General features: G+C 40.8%; 2 protein-coding genes and 1 long non-coding RNA gene across 5 annotated transcripts in view; 2 read left to right on the plus strand and 1 right to left on the minus strand.

Annotated features, from left to right (window-relative positions):
• Window positions 1-7,253, plus strand: part of PCCB (propionyl-CoA carboxylase subunit beta) — a 62,597-nt gene extending 55,344 nt beyond the window's left edge. Inside the window, exons 11-15 of the mRNA XM_045539120.1 lie at window positions 3,527-3,634; window positions 3,886-3,986; window positions 4,383-4,481; window positions 5,858-5,957; window positions 6,989-7,253. Coding sequence (XP_045395076.1) covers window positions 3,527-3,634; window positions 3,886-3,986; window positions 4,383-4,481; window positions 5,858-5,957; window positions 6,989-7,110 — 530 coding nt within the window. The 3' untranslated portion in view covers window positions 7,111-7,253. The remainder of the gene's footprint in view (window positions 1-3,526; window positions 3,635-3,885; window positions 3,987-4,382; window positions 4,482-5,857; window positions 5,958-6,988) is intronic.
• Window positions 7,254-9,759: 2,506 nt separating this feature from the next.
• LOC123629418 lies at window positions 9,760-13,913 on the plus strand. The gene is made up of 2 exons (XR_006732056.1): window positions 9,760-9,972; window positions 13,746-13,913. It is a non-coding gene; the product is annotated as an uncharacterized LOC123629418 (long non-coding RNA).
• The window catches only part of STAG1 (stromal antigen 1), a 342,007-nt gene continuing 331,721 nt past the window's right edge, over window positions 12,269-22,554 (minus strand). For all 3 annotated transcript variants that reach the window (XM_045539117.1, XM_045539119.1, XM_045539118.1), the window contains 5 exons: window positions 19,165-19,339; window positions 17,349-17,459; window positions 16,709-16,823; window positions 14,387-14,467; window positions 12,269-14,297 (listed from right to left, as the gene is read on the minus strand). In XM_045539117.1, coding sequence (XP_045395073.1) covers window positions 14,274-14,297; window positions 14,387-14,467; window positions 16,709-16,823; window positions 17,349-17,459; window positions 19,165-19,339 — 506 coding nt within the window. In that variant the 3' untranslated portion in view covers window positions 12,269-14,273. The remainder of the gene's footprint in view (window positions 14,298-14,386; window positions 14,468-16,708; window positions 16,824-17,348; window positions 17,460-19,164; window positions 19,340-22,554) is intronic.

Here is a 22,554-nt window from a genome sequence, read left to right on the forward strand (position 1 = left end):
CTCTTTGTTGGGGCTATCCTTTGATGCTTAACCAGACTTGAAGTAAGTTTTGGGATCAGCCTATATGGTTAAAGCTTAAGGTTTTCCCAAGTCTTTTGTTTTGTAATGTGTTTTCATTTTCATTCATCTCAAGGTATTTTCTAATTTCCCCTTCTTAGATCTTTTCTGGTCATGTATCTGGTCTTAGGCATACGTGTGTCTTTCTAAATTCCCCTATATATACAGGTGCTTTTGAATGCACTAGTTTCCAAAAAAACTCTCTCCTTGGCTTTTTCTTCTAGGCCTTATGTGGTCTCAACGATAATCTTTTGCCTCACATGTCTGCAGGTTGTTCTTCCACCTTACCATGTTTTTGGGCAATGCCTACATTTCTGGCCTGGATGAGTTCCAAGTTGGGCAAAACAGAGACTCATGCCTTGCATCAGTCTTTCAGGTAGCCCCCAGACAGGGTAGAGCAGACTTACACAATAATTTGTGAAAGTGAGATCTCTTCTGCTTTCTCTAGAACCAGGGAAAATGTGGGACAAGTGTAATTAAAAAGCCACAAAGCTTTCCTACTATTTTTAAGTTTCCTTTTTTTTGATTTAGCATTTACTTGGTTATTGTAAACTTCAGTCTATTTTCCAGAGTTTTGACAAAATTTGGACTCACAGTTTCTACTTTTTTTCCCAACATTTCTATTGGGGGAGGAGAGCTTGGAGCTGCCTACTTCATTTTGTTGTTTAGAAAAACTGTTTAAAGTTAGGAATTTACACATGTTGAAAATGCATTTTGTTATAATTTACACACCATAAAATGCACACCTCTTAAGTGCACATTTTGATAGGTTTTGACAATTTGACAAAATATATGCACCCTGGTAATCGCCATCCAAAAACAAGATATGGAATATTTTTATCAACTCAGAAAATATATTCTAAGGGAAGTTTTGCCTTTTTCTTTTCTTTTCTTTCTTTTTTTTTTAGTTTTTTTTAAATTTCTAGGGTTCTTTATATATTCTGGATGCACAGTCCTTTGTTAGGTATTGGTACTGCAAAATTTTTTTCCTACTCTGTGACTTGACTGTTTATTTTCTTAATGGTGTCTTTTGATGTACGGAATTTAAAAAATTTGATGTTACATTTATAATTAAAGGCTTTTGTGTCCTGTCCATGAAATCTTTGCCTACTATAAAGTTGCAAAGATAGTCCTACTATGTTATCTTCTAGGAGCTTTATAGTTCTGGGTTTTATGTTTAGGTCTGTGATTCCATTTTGAATTAATTTTTATGTGTAGAGTGAGACAGGTATTGACTTTCATTTTTTTTCATACAGGTATGTAGTTGTTCCTAAGTTATCATTTGCTCAGAAGACTTCCTTTCCACATTGAATTGTTTTAGTGCCTTGTCAAAATCAGTTGTGTAGGTCTGTTTCTTCACAGTCTAACCTGTTTCATTGTTGGTTTTGTCTACCTTTATGTTTCTGCCATATTGTCTTGATTACTGTAGCATTATGGTTCTCAGCCTGGGGCAATATTGATGTCCTAGTGCTATTTAGCAATGTTGGAAACAGTTTTGGTTGTCACAGATGGGGTTGGGGACATGCTACTGGCATCTAGTGGGTAGAGGACAGAGTGCTACTTCTAAGATTTAAGGATTCCATGTTTATAACCAAGCTTTCCCCTTCATGGGGGTGAACCAAGGAATTAGAGCTGCAGGTCCTATATGTATAGGACAACTTTCTACAACAAAGGATTATGCAGCCCAAAATATCCATAGTGGCAAGGTTCGAGAAACCCTGCTTTATATTCCTTTTTTTTTTTTTTTTCTGAGACAGGGTCTCGCTATGTTGCCCAGGCTGGTCTTGAACTCCTGGGCTCAAGTGATCCGTCTGCCTTAGCCTCTTGAGTAGGTGGGATTACAGGTGTGCGCCACTGCCTCTGGTTTATAGGTAATTCTTGGAGTCAGCTAGTGTAAGTCCTCCAATTTTGTTCTTTTTTAAATACTGTTCTGGTTATTCTGTCTCCTTTTTATTATGATATGAATTTTATACTCTGCTTGTCAGTTCCGACCAAAGAACCACCTACGGTTTGGATTGGAATTGCTTGAAAATGTAGATCTGTGCTGTCCAGTATGCTAGCTATTAAACATTATGTCTAAAATAACTAAAATATTATAAATGAATAATTGTAATGACATACAATTAAAAACTTAGTTCCTCAGTTACACTAACCATATTTAAAGTACTCAATAATTCAGCTTTTGGGCCAGATGCGGTGTCTCATGCCTGTCATCCCAGCACTTTGGGAGGCCGAAGGGTGGGAAGATCATTTGAGACAAGGAGTTCAAGGCCTCATCTCAAAAAAAAAAAAAAAAAAAAAAAAGCCAGGCTCATTAATCTTTGGTGGTCCCAAATAGCTAGGCCTTTAGTCCTAGCTATTCCGGACAGTAGCCACAAACGACTAGCAGCTACTGTTTCAAACAGCACAGTCAGAGAACATTGTCTGTCATCACAGAAAGTTCTTTTGGGCAACACTAGTATAGGTCGGTTTGGGGGGAGAATGGATATTTTAACAGTATGTATTCTTCTGGGGCATGACATATAAGTTTATTTGTAGATATTCTATGAGGTTACAGAAGTTTCATTCCATTCCTTGTTTATCACTAGTTTTTAATCATGAATGGATATTGAATTTTGTCAGGTGGTTTTTGTACATCTATTAAGATCATCATATAGTTTTTGTCCTTTAATAATTTCATTGGTTTTCACACAGTAAAATCAATCTTGAATTCTTGGGATAAAACCCTACTTGGTCATTATATATTGCTGTTATTATATATTGGGCTCGATTTAATGACATATGCCTTAAAAAGTATCTGCATTTATGTTTATGAGGGGTTTTGGTCTGTATTCTTCTCAGGATACTGTCCTTATCTTGTTTTGGTATCAGGGTAATACTGGCCTCATAGAATAAGTTGGAAACCCTCCTAGGAGGGAAGATTTACTAGTAATGGAGCTCTTAGTCTGTACACTTTACATTCCCGTATCCTTTAATCCTTATAACCATGCTAGGAGGTAGTAACATCCCTACTTTTCAGCTGAGGAAACTTAGGCTAGAATGGTAATTTCCCAAGGGCACATGGCTATAATTGGTAGAGCCAGAATGTGATTCTCAGCTCTAAGGACTCTCTTAAGACCTGCCCCTGAATGAAGCCTCCCCTGATGGCTCCACATCCTGGCTGTGCCTCTGCTGTCACTGTCCTTTCGTCTCTGGGGCACAGCCTGGCTGCCTGCACTGGGCTGTGCTCCCAGCTAGGGAGCATGTGGGGTGAGGCTACTCCTGGGCCCTCTTTGGCCAGTGCCAGGTGGGTTCTTCATCTTCCCTATTTTTCCTGGGTCATGAGGGTTCCCTGTTATCATTCTGACCGGAAGAAACTGTGGAGGCTCCATAGAAACCAGCTTTGGATGGTTGCTGAAGACATATTCCCATTGTGGGTAGAACTGGGAATTGCCCAGAAGCTCAGCATGGATAATCTCTCTCTTTCTAGGATGCTTGGATATTAATTCATCGGTGAAAGGGGCTCGTTTTGTCAGATTCTGTGATGCATTCAATATTCCACTCATCACTTTTGTTGATGTCCCTGGCTTTCTGCCTGGTAAGTGGTTGACAGAGGAGGGAGGGGGCCCAGGAGAGGTGGTTTTGCCCAGTAAGGCACCCACCTTATTTGGGGATCTTCTTGTAAAATTCCCTAAGGACTTGTGACTTTTCCGTATTCTGTGTGTCCAGAAGGCAGGGCTGCGTGAGGGATGGCCCTGTCTGGAGGTGGGGAAGACCTCCCAGCTGAGAGTGGCAGACAAACCTTGTGAGGACTCTCACGGGGATCTAGTAACTCTTCCTCATGCCTAGGCACAGCACAGGAGTACGGGGGCATCATCCGGCATGGCGCCAAGCTTCTCTACGCATTTGCAGAGGCGACTGTGCCCAAAGTCACTGTCATCACCAGGAAGGTGAGGCCCTCACGTTGGAGGCTATGACCCTACTTGCTCCCCCGCAGCACAGCTGTGGTGGGAGGCCTGGCCGGGAGTTTCTCCATGGCTGGAAGGAGGAGTACTCCTTGTTTATCCTTAAAATGATCCTTTGAGGACAGTGTTTCCAGCCCTGCAGACACGCCCTGCCGTGATGTCTGTGGTCTTTCAACACAAGGGAACTGAAAGCAGCAGTGGGAAAAAGCCAGGAAAAACAATGAAATGTAGCTATGAAAGGCCTCACAGACCTTGGGCCTTTAGGAGCCCAGGAGGGCTATTCATGTTCTTTGTCCCCATTTCACCTGCCTTCTTAAGGTCTTTCAGGGAAATGATCCGGTTGTCTCCGGCTCTAACGTTCAGTATTTGGGTCTGTTCTAGGCCTATGGAGGTGCCTATGATGTCATGAGCTCCAAGCACCTTTGTGGTGACACCAACTATGCCTGGCCCACAGCAGAGATTGCAGTCATGGGAGCAAAGGTGAGGACCTCTAGCTTTCTTGCCCCTTTTCTGGGTCCAGGGACTGTACTCTTCTAGCAGGAGCTCAAAACATGGCTGGGAAATGTTGGAGAGAGGCCCCTAGGATGGGCCAGGATGAAGGGAAATAGGACCTGGACATTGGCAAGTCTCCCTGGGGCTCCAGGGCTAGTGCTGCCTCCTGTCCTATGCTCTCACTTCAGGCCCGTGCTGGTGTCTTCATGCCAGGGTGGGTGGGGCAGGTGAAAGGCATGAAAAGTGAGAGGGGCCCAGAGTGGGTTTTGAGATTGTAAGTAAAAAGGGGGTAGAGGGTTGAGTCAACTGAACTAATCTTTGGAAGGACTGGACGTTCCCCCCACCCAACCCTACCTCAGGTTCCAGGGAGGCCCCAGAGCCACTTTTTTCCAGCCCATGAGAAGCTGAACTGTAGTTCTGACCTGGGAGACTTTGGGCAAAGTACTTCCTGTTGCTTGACCTATTCCCCACACCTTCTCTGCCTTTTTTTTTTTTTTTTTTTTTTGAGACAGAGTCTCACTTTGTTGCCTGGGCTAGAGTGAGTGCCGTGGCGTCAGCCTAGCTCACGGCAACCTCAAACTCCTGGGCTTAAGTGATCCTACTGCCTCAGCCTCCCGAGTAGCTGGGACTACAGGCATGCGCCCATGCCTGGCTAATTTTTTCTATATATATTTTTAATTGTCCAGATAATTTTTATTTCTATTTTTAGTAGAGACGGGGTCTCGCTCAGGCTGGTCTCAAACTCCTGACCTCGAGCGATCCACCCGCCTCGGCCTCCCAGAGGGTTAGGATTACAGGTGTGAGCCACCGCGCCCAGCCACCTTCTCTACTTTGAAATAGCTATTGAAGTTGAAACAGGTAACTCCCAGGGCTCCCCAGAGCTGACTTAACAGGTGTTCTGACTTCAAGCCCAATCCTTTTACATTTGCAGTGCAGTCTTTCCTCCTCTGGCCACTGAATTGTATATTCAGGCTCAGGATAATGAAAAAAGAAAACAGCACTTTTAATTTTCCTTGACACAAAGGACCATGGATTTAATATGGGAAAATAGGCAAAACATCTTGACCTTGAAGAAGGATGATGAGTGCACATGGAGAGGGGTAGGATGGAATCTGCAAAGAGAAGCTACTGGCTTTCACCTGGGCTGCCCTTCTCTTGGGCACAGCTGAGCATCCCATTGTACAGCCCCTGCGGTCATGATGGTCAACCCCAGGCAACACCTGCTGCTATGCTCTGGCCTTTGGAGCTGGCACTTCTCCCCAGTATACTTTGATTCACCAAGAATTGTGTAGCCACACATGGTGATGGGTGGGTGTGTCTGGGTTGTGGGCTCTAGCAAAGTTCATTGACTTCTCTTACCACAGGGTGCTGTGGAGATCATCTTCAAAGGGCATGAGAATGTGGAAGCTGCTCAGGCAGAGTACATCGAGAAATTTGCCAACCCTTTTCCTGCAGCAGTGAGAGGTAGGGGACTGTGGTGCGGAGGGCAGCTTTGTTTGGTCTCTTGCTCATTCTCTCTCTCTCCAAAAAGTCTCACATAGCTGCCTTTTGCTGTTGCAGTCTAATCTGTTGACTGGTGAAGTTTGGGGCTATCTCTGGGCAGTCATTACTCAAGGACAGTGGTACCTTTGCAGGCCACTTTGGCAACCAGGATTAAAACATTGCTGAAGTGTCTAAATTTCTAGATGATGTTTCAGTTATTGAGTGCTGTGTAAAAAGCCACCCCAAAACTCAGTGGCTTAAACCAATTACATTTTTTTCCTGTTTGTGGTTCTGAGGGTTAGCAATTTGGTTTGAGCTCAGCTGGCTGGTTCTGCCAGTTTTGCCTGGGATCACTGATACAGCTGAAGTCAAAGCTTGACTAAGGCTTGATAGTCCAAAATGGGCTCACTTACGTGGTAAGTGCTGGCTGTTACTTAGACTGTTTCCCATGTGGTCTCTTCACCCTAAAGGAGGCTAGTACAAGCTTCTTTACATGCTGTCCTGAGGATAGCAAGGGGGCAAGGGAAGCTGCAGGGCCCCTTGAGGCCTGGGCATGGAAGCTGCACAATGTCACTTTTGCCACATTTTATTGGCCAGTGCAAGTCATAAGGTCATGTGAAGGAATAGAATCCACCTCTTGATGGGAGAAACAGCAAAACATTGCAGAAGGACTTGTGTACTGGATGGATGGGAGGAATTGTTGTAGCCATTTTTGAAAATATAGATATGTTTTCTTAATTTTATTTCCTATTGAATTCATCTTGGCAGGATGGGAGGCGTTGGAGCAAGCAGGTTGGGGAGGGTGTAAAATTTCCCTTTTCAGACTAAGTGCTCCTAGGCCAGAGTTTGGGGGCTTGCCAGAACAGGCAAGCTCCTGGGATGCAGGTTGGGCCCTGCTCACACTGTTGGCTCCAGGGATGGTGCCCAGGCTGAGTACAAGGTTGAGGGGAGGGGGTAGAGGTGGCATCATCTGGGGATGCAGGTGATCTACTTCCTTTTCTGTGCTTCACCAGGGTTTGTGGATGACATCATCCAACCTTCCTCTACTCGTGCTCGAATCTGCCGTGACCTGGATGTCTTGGCCAGCAAGAAGGAACAACGTCCTTGGAGAAAACATGCAAATATTCCATTGTAAACAAATCAAAGGAAAGTAAACCAACAGCTAAATTACTGTCTGCCCATTTGCACCCCATCCCTGCCTTTTGCGGTCATGAAACTGGGAATCTAAATATCAGTCAAAATTTAGAATGGCTAAGGTTATTAAATTCTAGAAAAATCTCCTTTGTGCCTTATTGTAAAATTATTTACTTTTATAAGGTGGTAAAATCTTAATTGGCATTTTTAGCATAAATGTCATTTTTTATGGTAGAAATATGAAAAATCAAGAAAACTAGAAGGAAACCAGTACATGGTATTATCACCTGGAGCTGATCGTTACTTCACACTTCTGTATATTTTCCTTTTTCCTCCAGTAATTAATTTTTCATCCATAGACAATATAATCTTTTAAGGCAAAAATACTTAGGCTTCAGTTTCCTTACTTTTAAAATAGAGATAATATGCCCTGTCTCTTAATTTCCTCATGAATTGTTGAGGATTAAATGAGATGTTTGCAATTGTGGTATGTGTGTCTAACAGAACAGATGCACAGTAAGGTATAGTACCCTATATTGCCTTCAGTTATTTCTAGAAATGTATTCTCACATTTTAAAAAACTTTTTTATGTGAAAATTTTTAAGCCTATGGAAATGTCCCAAGACTTGTATTATATACTCTTCACGTAGATTCTCCAGTTAATATTTTCTACATTTACTTCATCTCTTCCATAAATATATAATTTTTACTGACTCATGTGAGAGTAAGTTGTAGAATCATCACCCCTTTGTTCCCAAAACTTCTGTATGTATCTCCTAGGAACAAGGTCCATTGTCTTACGTAGTCTCTTTCGTGACATTGACATTTTCAAGGAGTGATTTCTTGCCAGTTATTTTGTAGAATGTCACCCAGTTTGTCTGATTGTTTCCTGATGTTTAGATTCAAATAAGTAATACATAAGTGTGTCTGTATCACATCAGGACGCCCATGATGTCAGTTTTTCTAGTTATTGGTAATTGACTCTGATCACATGGTTAAGGTGGTGGCTGCAAAGGTTTTTCCACCATAGTTACCATTTTCCCTTTGTAATTAATAACTAACTTGTGGGATGTTCTTTAATCCTGTCTGCCAACAAACTTTCACCTATTAGTTTTAGTATTTATTGATGATTCTTACCTCACAGGGATTCTCTGTTGATTGTAAAATATAAATGTAAGTGTTGAGTTTCTAACCCTATGATGTCTGTATGTGTTAGTTGGAACTCTAAGTAAGGAAGAAGAGCTTTCTCTTCTCCTGTTTTTATCTCCTCAGTGTCAGTCTGGACTCATGATTCTTTTAAAATTTAGTATTACTCACTTTGACATTCAGCATTACCTGATTTGGCTGGTGGGAGCTTCTTTAAGCTGGCTTCCCAGGTCCTTTTGATATGTCCCAGTAATTCTTTGAGTATTTCCTTTATTTCTGACACAGAATAATGTTCCAGGCTCATTTTATATTTTCCTTACCCAGTCCTGGAACCAGCAATGTCTCCAAGGAACCTTGGTTTCTTTTAGTAGGTATGTCATTTAGAAGCTAAAATTGACACCCCATTGATATTGGGGTATCATTACTTTGAGGCATTTTCAGCAGACAACTAGGAAAATTCATACAAATAAGTGTGTATATGTGTGTGGGATCCATGTACACATAAATACATTTATTGTATTTTTAAATCATGAGTTCACACTGAAACTTTTAATTCCAATCCAACACCATGGATTTTTCTTTGCCTTCCCTCCGTCTGTATTTAGTTCTGTTTTCCAACAGCAATAAACCTGGCTCCCATTATCTTCAATATATTTTACTCATTTGCTCAATTCTGCATTAAATCCAAGTTTTGAAATCACAGATGCATCAACAATAAACCTAACGTTCAAGACTTTTTTGGTAGTTCTTTTTTGTCTTTAAACTAAAGGTGCATGGTTAAGATACTTGAATTAGTAACTGAGTGGTCATTTTCAATATGACTTAAAAGTTTTTCCCCCCATCCTTGTTGACTATCTTACTGAGTATGTAAAGCATTAAGTTGTGCTCTGAGTGCTCTGCTCCATGATGTCCCATGGGTGTGCTTTCCTTTGTGGCAGAGTCCAGGACCCCTCCCACTACTGGTGACTTTCCCTTGTTCCAAGCCCTTGGCTCCAAAGGTCTGTAAGCACTGTTTGGACATTGCATCATTATTTCTAGGTCAACTTAACATAATAACTATCTTTCACTTCCCCATTTCAAACAGCCCTTTCCCCATTCTAGGTTACCATTTTCCTTTGAGCCACTTTCCTCTTTCCTCTTCAATCACCATCCTGGTTGGGCTGTCAGTACTTATATAGCAGTCTCTCCACTGATTGGTGCTTCTCGGCTACCAGACTAACTCTAGGTCCAGATTTTGTTGCATTCCTCTGCTCCAGCTCCAGCATTCCTAGAGGATAGCTTTCTGCTTCCGAAGTCCTTAGTCCACATAGAAGGTCCCGCTCTGTCCCTCCTTTGCATGCCTACCGAGTCTTCTGAGCCCACAGTCCTATCATCTCCACTTTGGAACACTCTTGCTGTGAGTAGTTCTAATCTGCTTAAGTTCAGGGGCCTGATTTCTCCATTTATACACCTCGTTAGCGCAAACTGATTCTTCTTATAGCAGGCGTTTTTTAAAACACCTGATTCTGCATTTTTTTTTGCCTCATATATATTTTTTCTTCCTAACTAGGTTGTGAGTTCCTAGAGGTGGCAGAGACTGAGTTTGATCAATTTCTTCATACTCCTCTTTGGTACCTAGTACAGAACCATCAGAAAGACTGTAAAGCACTGGAAACTGGGCACAGGGTGGCAGCAGACTGCTGGGATTTTTGAGACTTCCTAAAGAAGAATCATTCAGGTTGGTGGCTTGTGGCTCAACAGCATAAAATTGCTTGGCTAATCCAATTTCTGGGTCAGCCAACCTAGGATTTGGATCCTGCTTTGGTGGTGACTCTGCTGTGGTCCATATAATAGTACACACAAGCTCTTCTTTCTGGAGGAAAGAGTCCAAGAAGTGTTTCACCAGGTTGTGAAATCTGGACACTGAGAACAGGCTGCTGTAATCAAGAAAGCACATGGGCCAGCAGCTCAGGGAAGACTTAGATGGTGAGGGATGTCCTAGCCAGAAACCCAGCGGGCCAAAAAAACAGGAAGTTGCAAGACTTTGGAAGCTTTGTCAAGTGGCCCACAGAATGCCTTGAGTGGCGGCAGCTGAGTATTCTCATTGCCGGTTGTGCAGGCATGCCTTTCCAGGTGGTGCCCTCACCTTAAAGGGAAAAAGAAAAGTGTTGAATTTTGTAACTAGTGAAGACTTGGGTTTACTGAGCAGAAACCAGGTAATATGGTGAGCTGTGGTATAGGAGGCGCTGTGCTAGGGTCTTGCTGCACCTACCCCTGCCTTGTGTTAAGTAAACCAGTTCCCTTGAGCCACACAGCTAATGAGTGGTGAAGCCGAGTTGAATCCTGACAGATTTGATCCCAAGCCTGTGCTCTAACCATTCAAAGTACTGCCACTGAACTGATGAGGCAAGTGAGATGAACTCCTAAGGGTTGGGGGTAAGAGTAGCAGTGAGAGAGAGGTGGTGGTCAGTTCCCTTGGGATCGCGTCTTAACCCAAAGAGCTCCTATTATACATTTGGAAAGTTTTCCTATCTCATGCATGAACCCTCTACACAGTAGTACCAACAGATGGCCATCTTTTTGAGTTGCTAGAGTAATGAGGAACACACCTACAATACAGCCTTCTAGTGTTTGGCAGAAAGTACTTTTGTTGTGAAAAGTTCTTCCACCTTCTGTTTTGACCATGTCTTGGTCATCTTAGCCCCATTCTCTGGCTGGGCCAGGAAAAATATCAGTACATCCAGAGGCAAAGAAGCTTGTGAAGGACGCTCACCTACACATGGAGTTAACACTCTTGATGGAGTTGAGGAGTCAGCCAAGACTTTACCTGTTTAACAGATATGAAGGGTTTTTGTTTTTCTGGTTCCAAAGGATTTCTGGAGAGCTGTGATTTTTTTCGTGAGAACTACTGATCCTCATGTTCTTAAGCCTCTGATGTTGGCATGGGGTTCCCGCCATTTTAAGCAGGAGCTACAGCCACTTGATGGCAGTTCCTCAGTCTGAGGCCTCTGTAGAATCCAGCTGGTGCATTCTAGCTGGTGTGGCAGCCTCCATAGTTAAATTCTGACCGTGTCCCTACTGTCCCAGATGGTGAAAATATTTCCTTTATGTGTCCTTCGGAGTAGAAAGTTGCCTTCAAAAGTGGTATGTGATATAGGGACCCCCACAGAGCAAGACTCTCCAGGCAGGGATAGAACCTTACCTGAGTATGGTCTGGTATGAAAAGCCTCAGTGGGCACCAAACCTTTGTTTCCCACGAAGACACTCTTCCCTGCTTGATGGACTCTTATCTGGGAAAAGGGCCAAACAGGGAGTTACAGTCAGATCATAGCTGTGACAGTTGCAAGCCTGACCCAAGGGGAAGTGACACATGGGGAAAGCCTTGGTTTAGTCTCACAATCTTGTATTCTTCAAGATGAGCTGTCACAGACCCATTCTTACCATCTTCCCTTTTTGGCTGCCTGGCAAGCTTACCTGCTGATTTAGCTCCCACATCTCTGCCTTTTCTGCATAGGTTTGGTAGGCCATTTAAGGAACTCAGCCCAAAGAACAGGGCCAGCCCCATAAAGTGTATAGGATGTGATTTCTTAAGGGTGAGGGTCTAGCTCTAGTGACAAGAGTAACCCTCCTTTCTACAGCTATGTTGAATCTAAGTGGTTTTCAAAGGGCCACTGCTCAGGGACAACCATGCACATAAGCCTAGAATCTGGTTCTCAAGCAGGAAAGGACCCATACTATGAGTCAGTGGATGTTCCCTGAATGCCTCATTCAACACAGCCTGCGAGAGACTCCCTTTTAAATCACAAATGACTTGGCTTACCTGCTCTCTCTAGGGAAATTCAAGGAATGAAAGAAAATTAGTGAGCTAGTTCTAAATTTCTGCTTTCTTAGACACAGCAAAACCTCACTAATATGGTAAACTTACCATCATTTAACAGATTATCTGAAAGAGCAAACTCTCTCAAGAACAGCACGACAGGAAATAGTCTCTTGAAAGCTCTACCTATTAGGAACAATAGGATGACTAGCACAAACCTGATTTTGAATAGTTTATTAAAGGAAAGGTGAAGCATCAGTTTCAAATTGTACAAAAGGAAAAAAAAAAAACCTCATATTGCAAATGTACAATTTACAGAATTACTAGCAAAACCAATCAAGGAGACACTGAAAATACAAAAGTTTGATTGACTTCAAACTGAACTGGAAACCCATTGGAGTTGCTATTAAGCCTTTTTTTGTTGCATGGTAGTCTGCAATTCTGTCAGCATCCGCTTTCCACATGAGACTGTCAAGCAAAGGATCGGTCTGTGCGTGTGCCAGGGTACCCTGTGGCTTGCTCCCTGGCCAGAATCACAGGCAGCCAGGGCTGGGGTGGACAGTTCAGTCATTCCTGCCCCTTCACTTCCAGTGTAGCCCAGATTTCTGGGAGAAAGTGAGGCCCTAGGTCCCCTACCTGGAGCCCAGGAATTGCTGAATTAGCAGATAAAACATTGGTGACCAACTTTTTTCAGAACTATACAAATGTTGAGAAAAATCTGTTTTTGTCTGTTTACTAAAAGGATGAATAAAATCATCCAGTTTGCTTTCCCACACAAAAGATAATCATTGGGTGCAACGAATTTTAAAAAATGCTTTTGATTTGGTAAAAAGGGAAAGCCTCATGATTCTGTTGCAGCTACTTTAAAAACCAGCCCAGAAACAGCTGTGGATGGATTGGTTTGGAAATTTTGAGGCTTATTTTAAAAATCAGAAAGGAAGAAACTAAGTGGGCTTTTTAAAAACAACAATAGCAGCAAGTCATAAAAGTCTAAGCAGAATGTAACTCTAAACCATAAAACTGTCCTGAAGACTCATAATTTCTTTCCCCAAAAGAATTATTCTTAATATGCACATTTAACACTGAAATGTAGCTGTATTTCAAGGTAAGCTTAGGAACTTCACCCTCTAAGCACAGACTTCTATGCAGCACATACTTCTATAATCAGTAAACTTAATTCACAAAATTAGCGCAAAAGGGTATTAAGTGCATGGGAAGTAGACACGGTTATGTTACACTTAAAATTACTTCTGAATGGCAAAGATTTCTTCATGATTATCTTAAGAAAATGGAAGTTTGTGTAACTTGAATTTGGCAGGGCATGAAATAAGTGGTAAAAACAGCAAACTGATAACTTGAGAATCATTTTTGTTTTACTGAGAATACTTTATTTGCTGGTAGAAGTTGCTAAAAATGCACAGAACAAATACCAATAGAAAATGCACTGTATTTGAATCTCCCTATTCTATATAAAATGAATGGTGTACAGCATCTGTTGGAAAAGTGGCTGCATGGACATTTCTTATTTTATGCCCACTTTTATAAATAAAAATAAACCTTTTTATTCAAGAGTATATAAAATCTGGGAATCCATATCCACAGAGGGTGTGTGGTTTTTGGCAGAGATGCACTATGTCAGAATTTCTTCTTAGCTTGTCAATGTTCTGCTACTTTGTATTTCTGTGTTCCACCAGGTCAACCAAATCCAGTGAGCTCCAAAACACTCTTCGGCAATTAGGATGAGCTGCTTACTCATAGGTTTAATAAAAATGGTTAGCTTTTAAAACATAAAAAGGCAAAATGTTAAAACGGTTTTTAAATTGTACAACAGGAAAATAAAGTTAAAAATACTTTTTTTTTTTTTTACTCAATGCTGTTTTCATAAAACAGGTGTATAACAGTGTTTATCTTGACAGCTGTTTTAAAAATTTAAAATTTCTTCCTCCCTCCAGAAAAACACACACATCTGTATTGGGATAAGTCCAATATTAGGACACAAATGATTTTAAGGCCAGTCTTTCTGAGGTGACATTCACCAACATTCCCGTGGGTAATTTACATGCTCCTCTTCTGTCCCTGCAAAAAGGGATTGACCTTAATCATTTGATTAAAAAACAAATCAGATCACATCAAAAGTGTTTTTTCCCCATACAAGCTATCACAGTATATAGGCCTCTAGCTCTAAATAATAGAGTTCCAAATTTTTAAATTGTCTTCAGACTTCAGAACATAGGCATTCCAAATCCCTAGAAACATAATGAGAAACACAATTAATTTTATGCATAAACAGGACCAAGAAACCATAAATAAAAAGCAGTAATAATTGAACATTTACTGAATCGTCTTCTATGATAGCTGCAGAGTCAAAGAAGTCTGGCCTCAGCTCAGCTCTCTCTCGCCGATTTCTTGATGGAGGCTGGAAAGAGAAATCAGTGACTTTTTCCCCTTAAGATCATTAAGACAATTGTGAGAATTAGCTAATATTTCTGACAGTATCATAAATATACAGAATTGTTAACGGTCAATTTTGAAAAGGAAAAGAGAATCTGGCTTTTATATGAAACACAGATTTTTAAAAAAACCTAGCAGTACTTTTGAGTTTTAGATTTTCAAGCTAAAATGAATAAACTGAACATATAACTACATATAAGTAATTTTGGGCCTACAAACACAGAACATGCTTTCAAGTCATGGAACAATTATAAAATTGATCAAATACTAGGTGATAAACTTTAGTGAATTCCCCAAAGCAGGGTATATGGAAAGCTACTGGGGGGGTGGGGGCAGGGAGATTATAGATCAGAGTGACATGATCTCATTTATATTTCTTACTAAAACTTTTCATTATGGAAAATTCAAAACACAAAGCAGAATGTTATGGGCTGAATTATGCACCCCTCCCCCCAATTTATATGTTGAAGTCCTCCAGTACCTTATAGAATGTGACTATATTCTGAAATAGGGTTTTTAAAGAGACAATTAGGGTAAAATGAGGTTATATGGGTGGGCCCTAATCAAATATGACTGGTGTCCTTATAAGTTAGAGGAGACACACATATAGGAAAAACATCTGAAGACAAAAGGAAGAAGGTAGGAAGCCATCTACAAGCTAAGGAGAGAAGCCTCAAAATGAAACCAATTCTGCTGACACATTCATCTCAGACGTTCTAGCCTACAGAAATGTGAAAAAATAAATTTCTGTTTAAGCCACCAGTCTGTGTGGTATTTGTTATGGCAGCCCAATACACAGAGAAAGCAGTATGATGAATTTCTATGTAGCTACCACCTACTTTCAAAAATTGTCAAACATTTGGCCAATCTTGTTCCACTGAGTCTCCTTACTGTTTTCTTCTTCCCTGTCACTTCACCTATAATTACTTCAATGTTACCTACAGCTGATGAAAACTTTTTAAAAAACGTAACCACCATACATACATTACTATTCCTAAAAAACAAACAAACAAAAAAAATATTTTAGTATTACCTGTATTGAGTGCATATTCAAATTTCCTTATCTCAGACATGTCTTTTTAATACTCAGTAAGTTCCATATTCTGCATCTGGCTATAATGTTGGAGCACAGTATTTTGTGGGAGTAGCTAACTCTGCTGGGAAATAGGGCTAAGACGTGAAAGGTTTCAGGAGTTTTGCAGGGCTTTGCCTTGAAGGAATCTGTGGGTGTGTTGGTTCACAGACTAGAAGCTGCTTCCAACAAAGGGGGGCATTGTCAGAGAACATCTGCAAAACAACATTTCTTCGAAGCTGCAAGCTATTGCCTAGAGCTTATTGCACAGCAGAGCTCGGTTTGGACCCAAGGCTGAGAAGCTGATTAAAATGCCTGCCCAGAAGACAACATGCAGCTGGAACTATCTTAAACTTCAAGGCTATTCCTGCTTCACTCCTGACCACCTGTCTCTGTATTTAGAGAAACAGATTAGATTAATATACTCGGTGTTCCTGCTTTGTACATTTTTATCTTTAATTTTTATGCTCAGCTAGCTTAACTTAGGGCTCAGAATGTTTATCTTAGAAAAATTTTGTAACTGTCTGTTCTTGTAGACAGAATTAGGTAAGGGTCCCCTAAAACCTTTGGGGAGCCTTGAAACCTCAACAAATGAGCTGTACATGTAATTCTTTAACCAAGGACAACTACTTGCTATAACAATAAATACTGATGTGGGATGTCACTCAGTGCCTGACAGCTCACGGGAATGCTGGAGGACCCCTGACTCCCCCATCACTTTAAACTGCACTTTGTCTCTGTCTTTATTATTTCTCTGTCTCTATTATTTCCAAATCTCTTGTAACGATCCTGCCTGGGACCTGTTTTGCTGGGAGAGTAGCTAACTCCCAGCAAGACTCAAATTTAAAGTACAATAGGCCAGATACACATGCTATGCTGAAAGACCTGATGTGAGCTCTTTTTGAAGAAGGTGAAAAGAAGGAACCAGTTCCTATTATTGCCAGAATTAAAAATATGACAGCTTTGAAGGCAAGCTTGAAGAACACACAAGCTCATCCAAACACCCATTGCTGGTCAATGTTACCACCTCCTCACCTCACCCTTCCTCCTGCAGGGTTTTGAGAACAAGAGGATCATCTTATACAAATGACATCACATATTTTAACAAAATAAAAATGCAGTGAATTTTCTTACCAGATCAATAACCATCGTGTCTTCAAACTCTTCATTCATATCTTCTAACTGGCTCCGGGATGACATCATCACATCTTCAAAGATGGGCTCAGCATCTTCCTCCATTAGACCCCGACTGATAAGGAAAATGTACAGTCAGAAGGCTGTTCAGACTTAACCAATTTGAAGTCCTGGCTTTCTTAGATTAGCCCTTCTAACCAATAGAAGTATACCTTCTAATCATGACCTATACAGACTGTATAAATTATGATACTGAACTCCAAGATAATTAAGGAGCACTCCATTGGTTCATTCAAGATTTCATCTCATCAGAAGGGAGTATAATTAAATGCAATAATATTAACAGTTGTTAACATTTATTTAGCTCTGTGTCAATTCCCTCCAAACTCTGATTGGTACTATTATTGTCCCAATTTTACAAACGAACCCGAGGCACAGATGTTTTAGAGCTTGCTCAACATAGCAGCAGTAGGATTTAAATGCTAAAAGTCTCAAGAGCCTCCATTCCTATCCTATGCTGCATAGCATATGAAGCATTATAATTTTAACTCCTAAGACCAAACATCAGACACCGAAGCCATTTCACAAAATGACCAGTATCACATAGTTATGTTTTTGTGATATTCAATGTAACACTTACACAGCATGCCTTACTCCAGTTCTCACTTTCATGTAGTTCATTCCTGTTCTGTCCTTCCGATTTAAGTCTTCTAACTTCGGCTGGCCTAACCAAGAGATCTGCATCTGAGGACTAAGAGAGGGTACTATTATTCATTTTGTGGTAGCAGACAAAGAATTTAGCTATTAATAAGCTCCATGCTAAGAAAGCCATGGTTGGCTGACTTAATCCTCACGTACAAGGAATTATCTGGAATTACTCCAGTGCCTTTATAAAAAAGGCACTAAGTTGCCCAAAGAGATCCTTAAGTCTCCAAGAGAAGCTGGCTGGGGCTAGGTGGATGCTTAAACTATCTTTCATCCTTGTTCCCCAAATCTCTGCCAAACAAGGGTATTTCTCAGACCTCTGTGTTTTTGGCTGCTGCCTCACTCAAGAAATACCTAGCTGGAGAGCAAGCCCCTAAGAACGGAAAAGATGCTGGCACGGCACCTGGAAGCTCTCCAGAGTTGAATAAGGAAGAGTATAACATCTTTTCTCAGTTCATTGTGGAGTCAAATCTCCCTTTGTACTCTCTACTTAGTGGCACATGGGAACTTGCATAAACATGCCTCTTGGGAATTTTACAGGATGTAAACTTTAGTGATTTTTAGTCTATAAAATCTGTCACATGAAATTCTCTTTAAGTAGCTTGTCTTTATGTCATATGGGGCTAACCACCTTGATTAAACCTATAAACCTAGAGCAGGGAAAAGAAGGTAGACCACAGCCAGAGGGACTGACAAGTGGTAAGGTGAGGGAGGCAAGGCAGGTTGCTCAAACAAGGAGAAACCCACTCTGTGGGAAGAAATGTGGGGATACTGGTGAGGTCACCTGTCTAGGGATGCTGGTCATAAGGCAAACCACCTTCTAGGACATTCAGTAGCTCAAGAGTGCCCACTTATGCAATGGCTGACAATGATTATCCTCTCAGGTTTGAAGAAAGGCAGATACTTTAAAAAGCAAAGGGGTCTTATAAAACCCAGGATCTGAATACTTCTAATATTGCCTCTTTCCATTTTTCAACCTACTAAATTTATTGAGTTCAAGGGAGAATTCTTCCTTTTATCCATCAGAGTAATTTACTACATTACCTCACTATACACAGACACATAAATGAGGAGCTAAGAGAATTTCAAAATTGGATGGAAAACAACAAAAAGTTAAGATTTTTATTGTAGAACTCACAGCATCATCACCCTGCCTTCTCTATAATTTTCAGAGCCTTGTATACTTGAAAACATTTTAATTGCTCGTGTGGGGAAAAGGTAAGACCTTGATTCTGTCTTAGAGAGCAACTATTCTCAGAATTTATCAAATAAGATCTTAAAAATTCTTAATCCATGAATAATTTAAAATATAAATATAACCAAGTTGAAATACTATTAATTATGTACATGGATGATAAAGGTAATACAAAGTCTATATATTTGGTGTTCAGACTACTGATAACTTAGCAGAGGCTCTCACAGGTTCTCTTGCCAAGGAAGTAACCTGCATTATCTTCTTGGCAAGTCCCTGATTAGAAATAAATCTGCCCATTGAAAATGCAAACTCTGACTAAAATTAGCACTTAGTGAGACACTATGCATTTAAAGGTCTGTGAACTTTGAGGAACTGGTAGTCACAATGTTTTTAGACTCTTTATAGATCTTCTCACATAAATTATCCCTATTTGTGGCTTTGTTTTCTCACAAACTGGCTAGCTATGTGCTTTGATGAATAAATAAAGTTTTTCTTAAATAGTTTTACTTTAACAGTTAAAGGTTTTATGCCAAGAAAACAAATTTTTACTACTTACTTGTGTAAAAAGTCTGGTTCAGAACCATGTTCAGACTCAGGCTCTTGAATCTGCTCTCCCATGGGTCGACTATTCTCCCGCAGTACAGTGGAAGTGAGTTGTGGTGCTGGCAGGGGGCCAGGAGTCTGAATCATGGTGTCAGTCCTGTTTAGCCATGTGTTATCCAGACTCTCATCTGTAAAATTCCAGTTAGAGTCACAGAACATTATGGGTGGAGTGAACTCTGGCAGCAGTTATAGCACAGACCTAAAGAGCATGGCTCTGCAGTTAGGTTACTGAATGTGAACCCTAGGTTCCACTACTTACTTGTGTGACCTTTGTATCAGTTACTAAACTTCCAAGGTTTTCTCATATGTAAAATGGGGATATCGGTACCTAACCCAACAGAGTTGGGAGGATTAAATGAGGTAACATACATAATGATCAAATGTCAGCTATCATCACATTATCATCTCTTAAAGTCCTATCATCTCTAAGGATTCATTCACTCTAGAAGGGGAAAAGTGGGACCAGACAGAGACGTCGCCAACTTTCCTTTGGTCAAGCAATAAAGGGCCTATTTCCTAGGCCTCACAGGGGCCCCAGGCAGTAGTACTTAAAACCTGGCTGGTCATTACAGAGAAATCAGCACATCTCTTTGCACAATTGGACACTGGTCACCAGAGAAATAACTCTTTCTGCCATGTTATACATGTGGAGATAGGTAGAGAGGCTCACTGTTTTCATGCCTTTAAGTCCTCAGGGAAGCTTTGCCCGATCACCCCACCCAGCCCTCACTTACCATTTTCTTATAACTTTTAGAGGAAATAGAGTCATTCCTGCTCACTTATGACTTAATTACATAGTATCCTGCATGAGCAGGTATGTGATTTGTCATGTGTATAAATTATCTTTGTAATTAGATTTAAGTTCCTTTAAGGGGCCAGGAACTGTTTTTCCTTCTTCTGAAGATGGTTTATAAAGAGCAGATTAAAGCATTATGTCTATATCTAAACTATCCTGATAAAACATTATATAATTATAAAGTTTCTGGTGGGTGTGGTAGCTCATGCCTGTAATCTCAGTACTTTAGGAGGCTGAGGTAGGAGGATTGATTGAGGCCAGGAGTCCAAGACCAGCTTGGGCAACATAGTGAGACTCCATCTCCATTAAAAAAAAAAAAATTAGCTGGACCTGGTGACACATGCCTGTAGTCCTAGCTACTCAAGAGATGGAAGCAGGAGGACTGCTTGAGCCCAGGAGTTCAACGTTACAGTGAGCTATGATTGTGTCACTGCCCTCTAGTCTGGGCAACAGAGAGAGACTCTATCTCTTAAAAAAAAAGTTATTACCTATAAAAATTCTAAATTATATTAATATGAGAAGGCTTTTAAAAAACCATTATGACTATGGTTTTCCTTCTGAAGAATTTTTTTTTTTGAGACAGAGTCTCGCTTTGTTGCCCAGGCTAGAATGAGTGCCGTGGCGTCAGCCTAGCTCACAGCAACCTCAAACTCCTGGGCTTGAGCGATCCTACTGCCTCAGCCTCCCGAGTAGCTGGGACTACAGGCATGCGCCACCATGCCCGGCTAATTTTTTTCTATATATAGTTTTAGTTGGCCAGATAATTTCTTTCTATTTTTAGTAGAGACGGAGTCTCGCTCTTGCTCAGGGTCGGCTCGAACTCCTGACCTCAAGCAATCCACCTGCCTCGGCCTCCCAGAGTGCTAGGATTACAGGCATGAGCCACTGCGCCCGGCCTCCTTCTGAAGAATTTTAATCACAAACTTTAGTATGACTGCTGTTGTTTTTCCTCTTCCTATTAGGTCTCAGAGATATGTACATGTTAGTTTCCTCGTTTGCCACCAAGCATTCCATCTCTCTCAGTGTATTTCTCAGGTTTCCAATATTTTGTCAGACACATATGTAGCTTCTGGATTGGCTTTTCTGTCCCTCGAAATACCTACCCATTGTGTGATTAAGGTCATTCCACTGATCTGAAACTCACTGCTGAATCTCTTAGTTAATCAACAAAAATGTGTTTTATCAACTTCTAATCATATCACTTTTCATTCCACATTTAATTAAAAACTTTTATTCTCTGCCACACTTAAAATTTTATGATAAAAAGATTAGTATAATTTAGGTTCTGAACATGGTAAACTCATCTGTCAGCTCTCTAATACATGTCATTTTTTTTCTAGAAAATCTCTCGAGATTCATTCAGGAGTGGGGAACCTGTGGCCTTTCTAGGTCCTGAAGTGCAGCCTTTTGACTGAATCCAAATTTTACATAACAAATCCTTTTATTAAAAAAGGGTGTAGCAGAGAAAGACAAAGCTTTTCTTGCCTCCTTTGGTGCTTAAAAAAGAACAATGTTGAAATCAGAAGGCTGCAAGTTCCCCACCTCTGCTGGGAGTACCCATGCTGAAATCAAACTACATGTTTCTCTTCTCTCCCCATCTACACTATGAGCTCTTTTTTATTTTTTTATTTTTTTTTATTTTTTGAGACAGAGTCTCACTCTGTTGCCTGGGCTAGAGTGCCGTGGCGTCAGCCTAGCTCACAGCAACCTCAAACTCCTGGGCTCAAGTGATCCTCCTGCCTCAGCCTTCCGGGTAGCTGGGACTACAGGCATGCGCCACCATGCCTGGCTAATTTTTTTCTATATATATTTTTTAGTTGTCCAGCTAATTTCTTTCTATTTTTTTAGTAGAAACAGGGTCTCGCTCTTGCTCAGGGTGGTCTCGAACTCCTGAACTCAAACGATCTGCCCGCCTCGGCCTCCCAGAGTGCTAGGATTACAGGTGTGAGCCACCGCGCCCGTCCTGAGGTCTTTTATTAATACCTAATCTGTAGCACTTAGCACAATTCTTAGGAAGGTGCTTGGTAGAGACTGACTGACTGACTGACTGAATGAATGAATTTCAGGAAGAATCACTCTTCTTGAAATTTAAAAGATTCCTCAATGAAAACATTTCTTATAATACTCTCATTTTCACCCCACATGGATGACATTCCAGTGCCTAAGAGTTCTGGGCACGCAACCTATCTTTGTCATTTTGTAAATTTCAAATCAATACAGAACAGTTTTCTTTTCTGCAATTTAACAATTACCAAATTAGGTTATCTGGTCCATATATGCTTCCCTTAATCTTGAAGATAATAACTGACTGTTTCATTAGTGAATTATATACGGTTCTCTAAATTCTCTAGGCCTTAATTTCTTCTGTGTAAAATTTAGATAATAGTGTTGAACTCTGAGTTGACTCATAAAACCTTTATAAGACACTTATGTGCCAGTGACTGACCTAATGCTTTACAAGTATTAGTCAAATAAATGATTAAATGATTGAATACACGTAAAACATTCCTAGTACCTAATAAAGACTTCATGAGTGCTGGCTAATAA

Source organism: Lemur catta, chromosome 1 (assembly GCF_020740605.2).
Source record: "Lemur catta isolate mLemCat1 chromosome 1, mLemCat1.pri, whole genome shotgun sequence".
NCBI classification, from domain to species: domain Eukaryota; kingdom Metazoa; phylum Chordata; class Mammalia; order Primates; family Lemuridae; genus Lemur; species Lemur catta.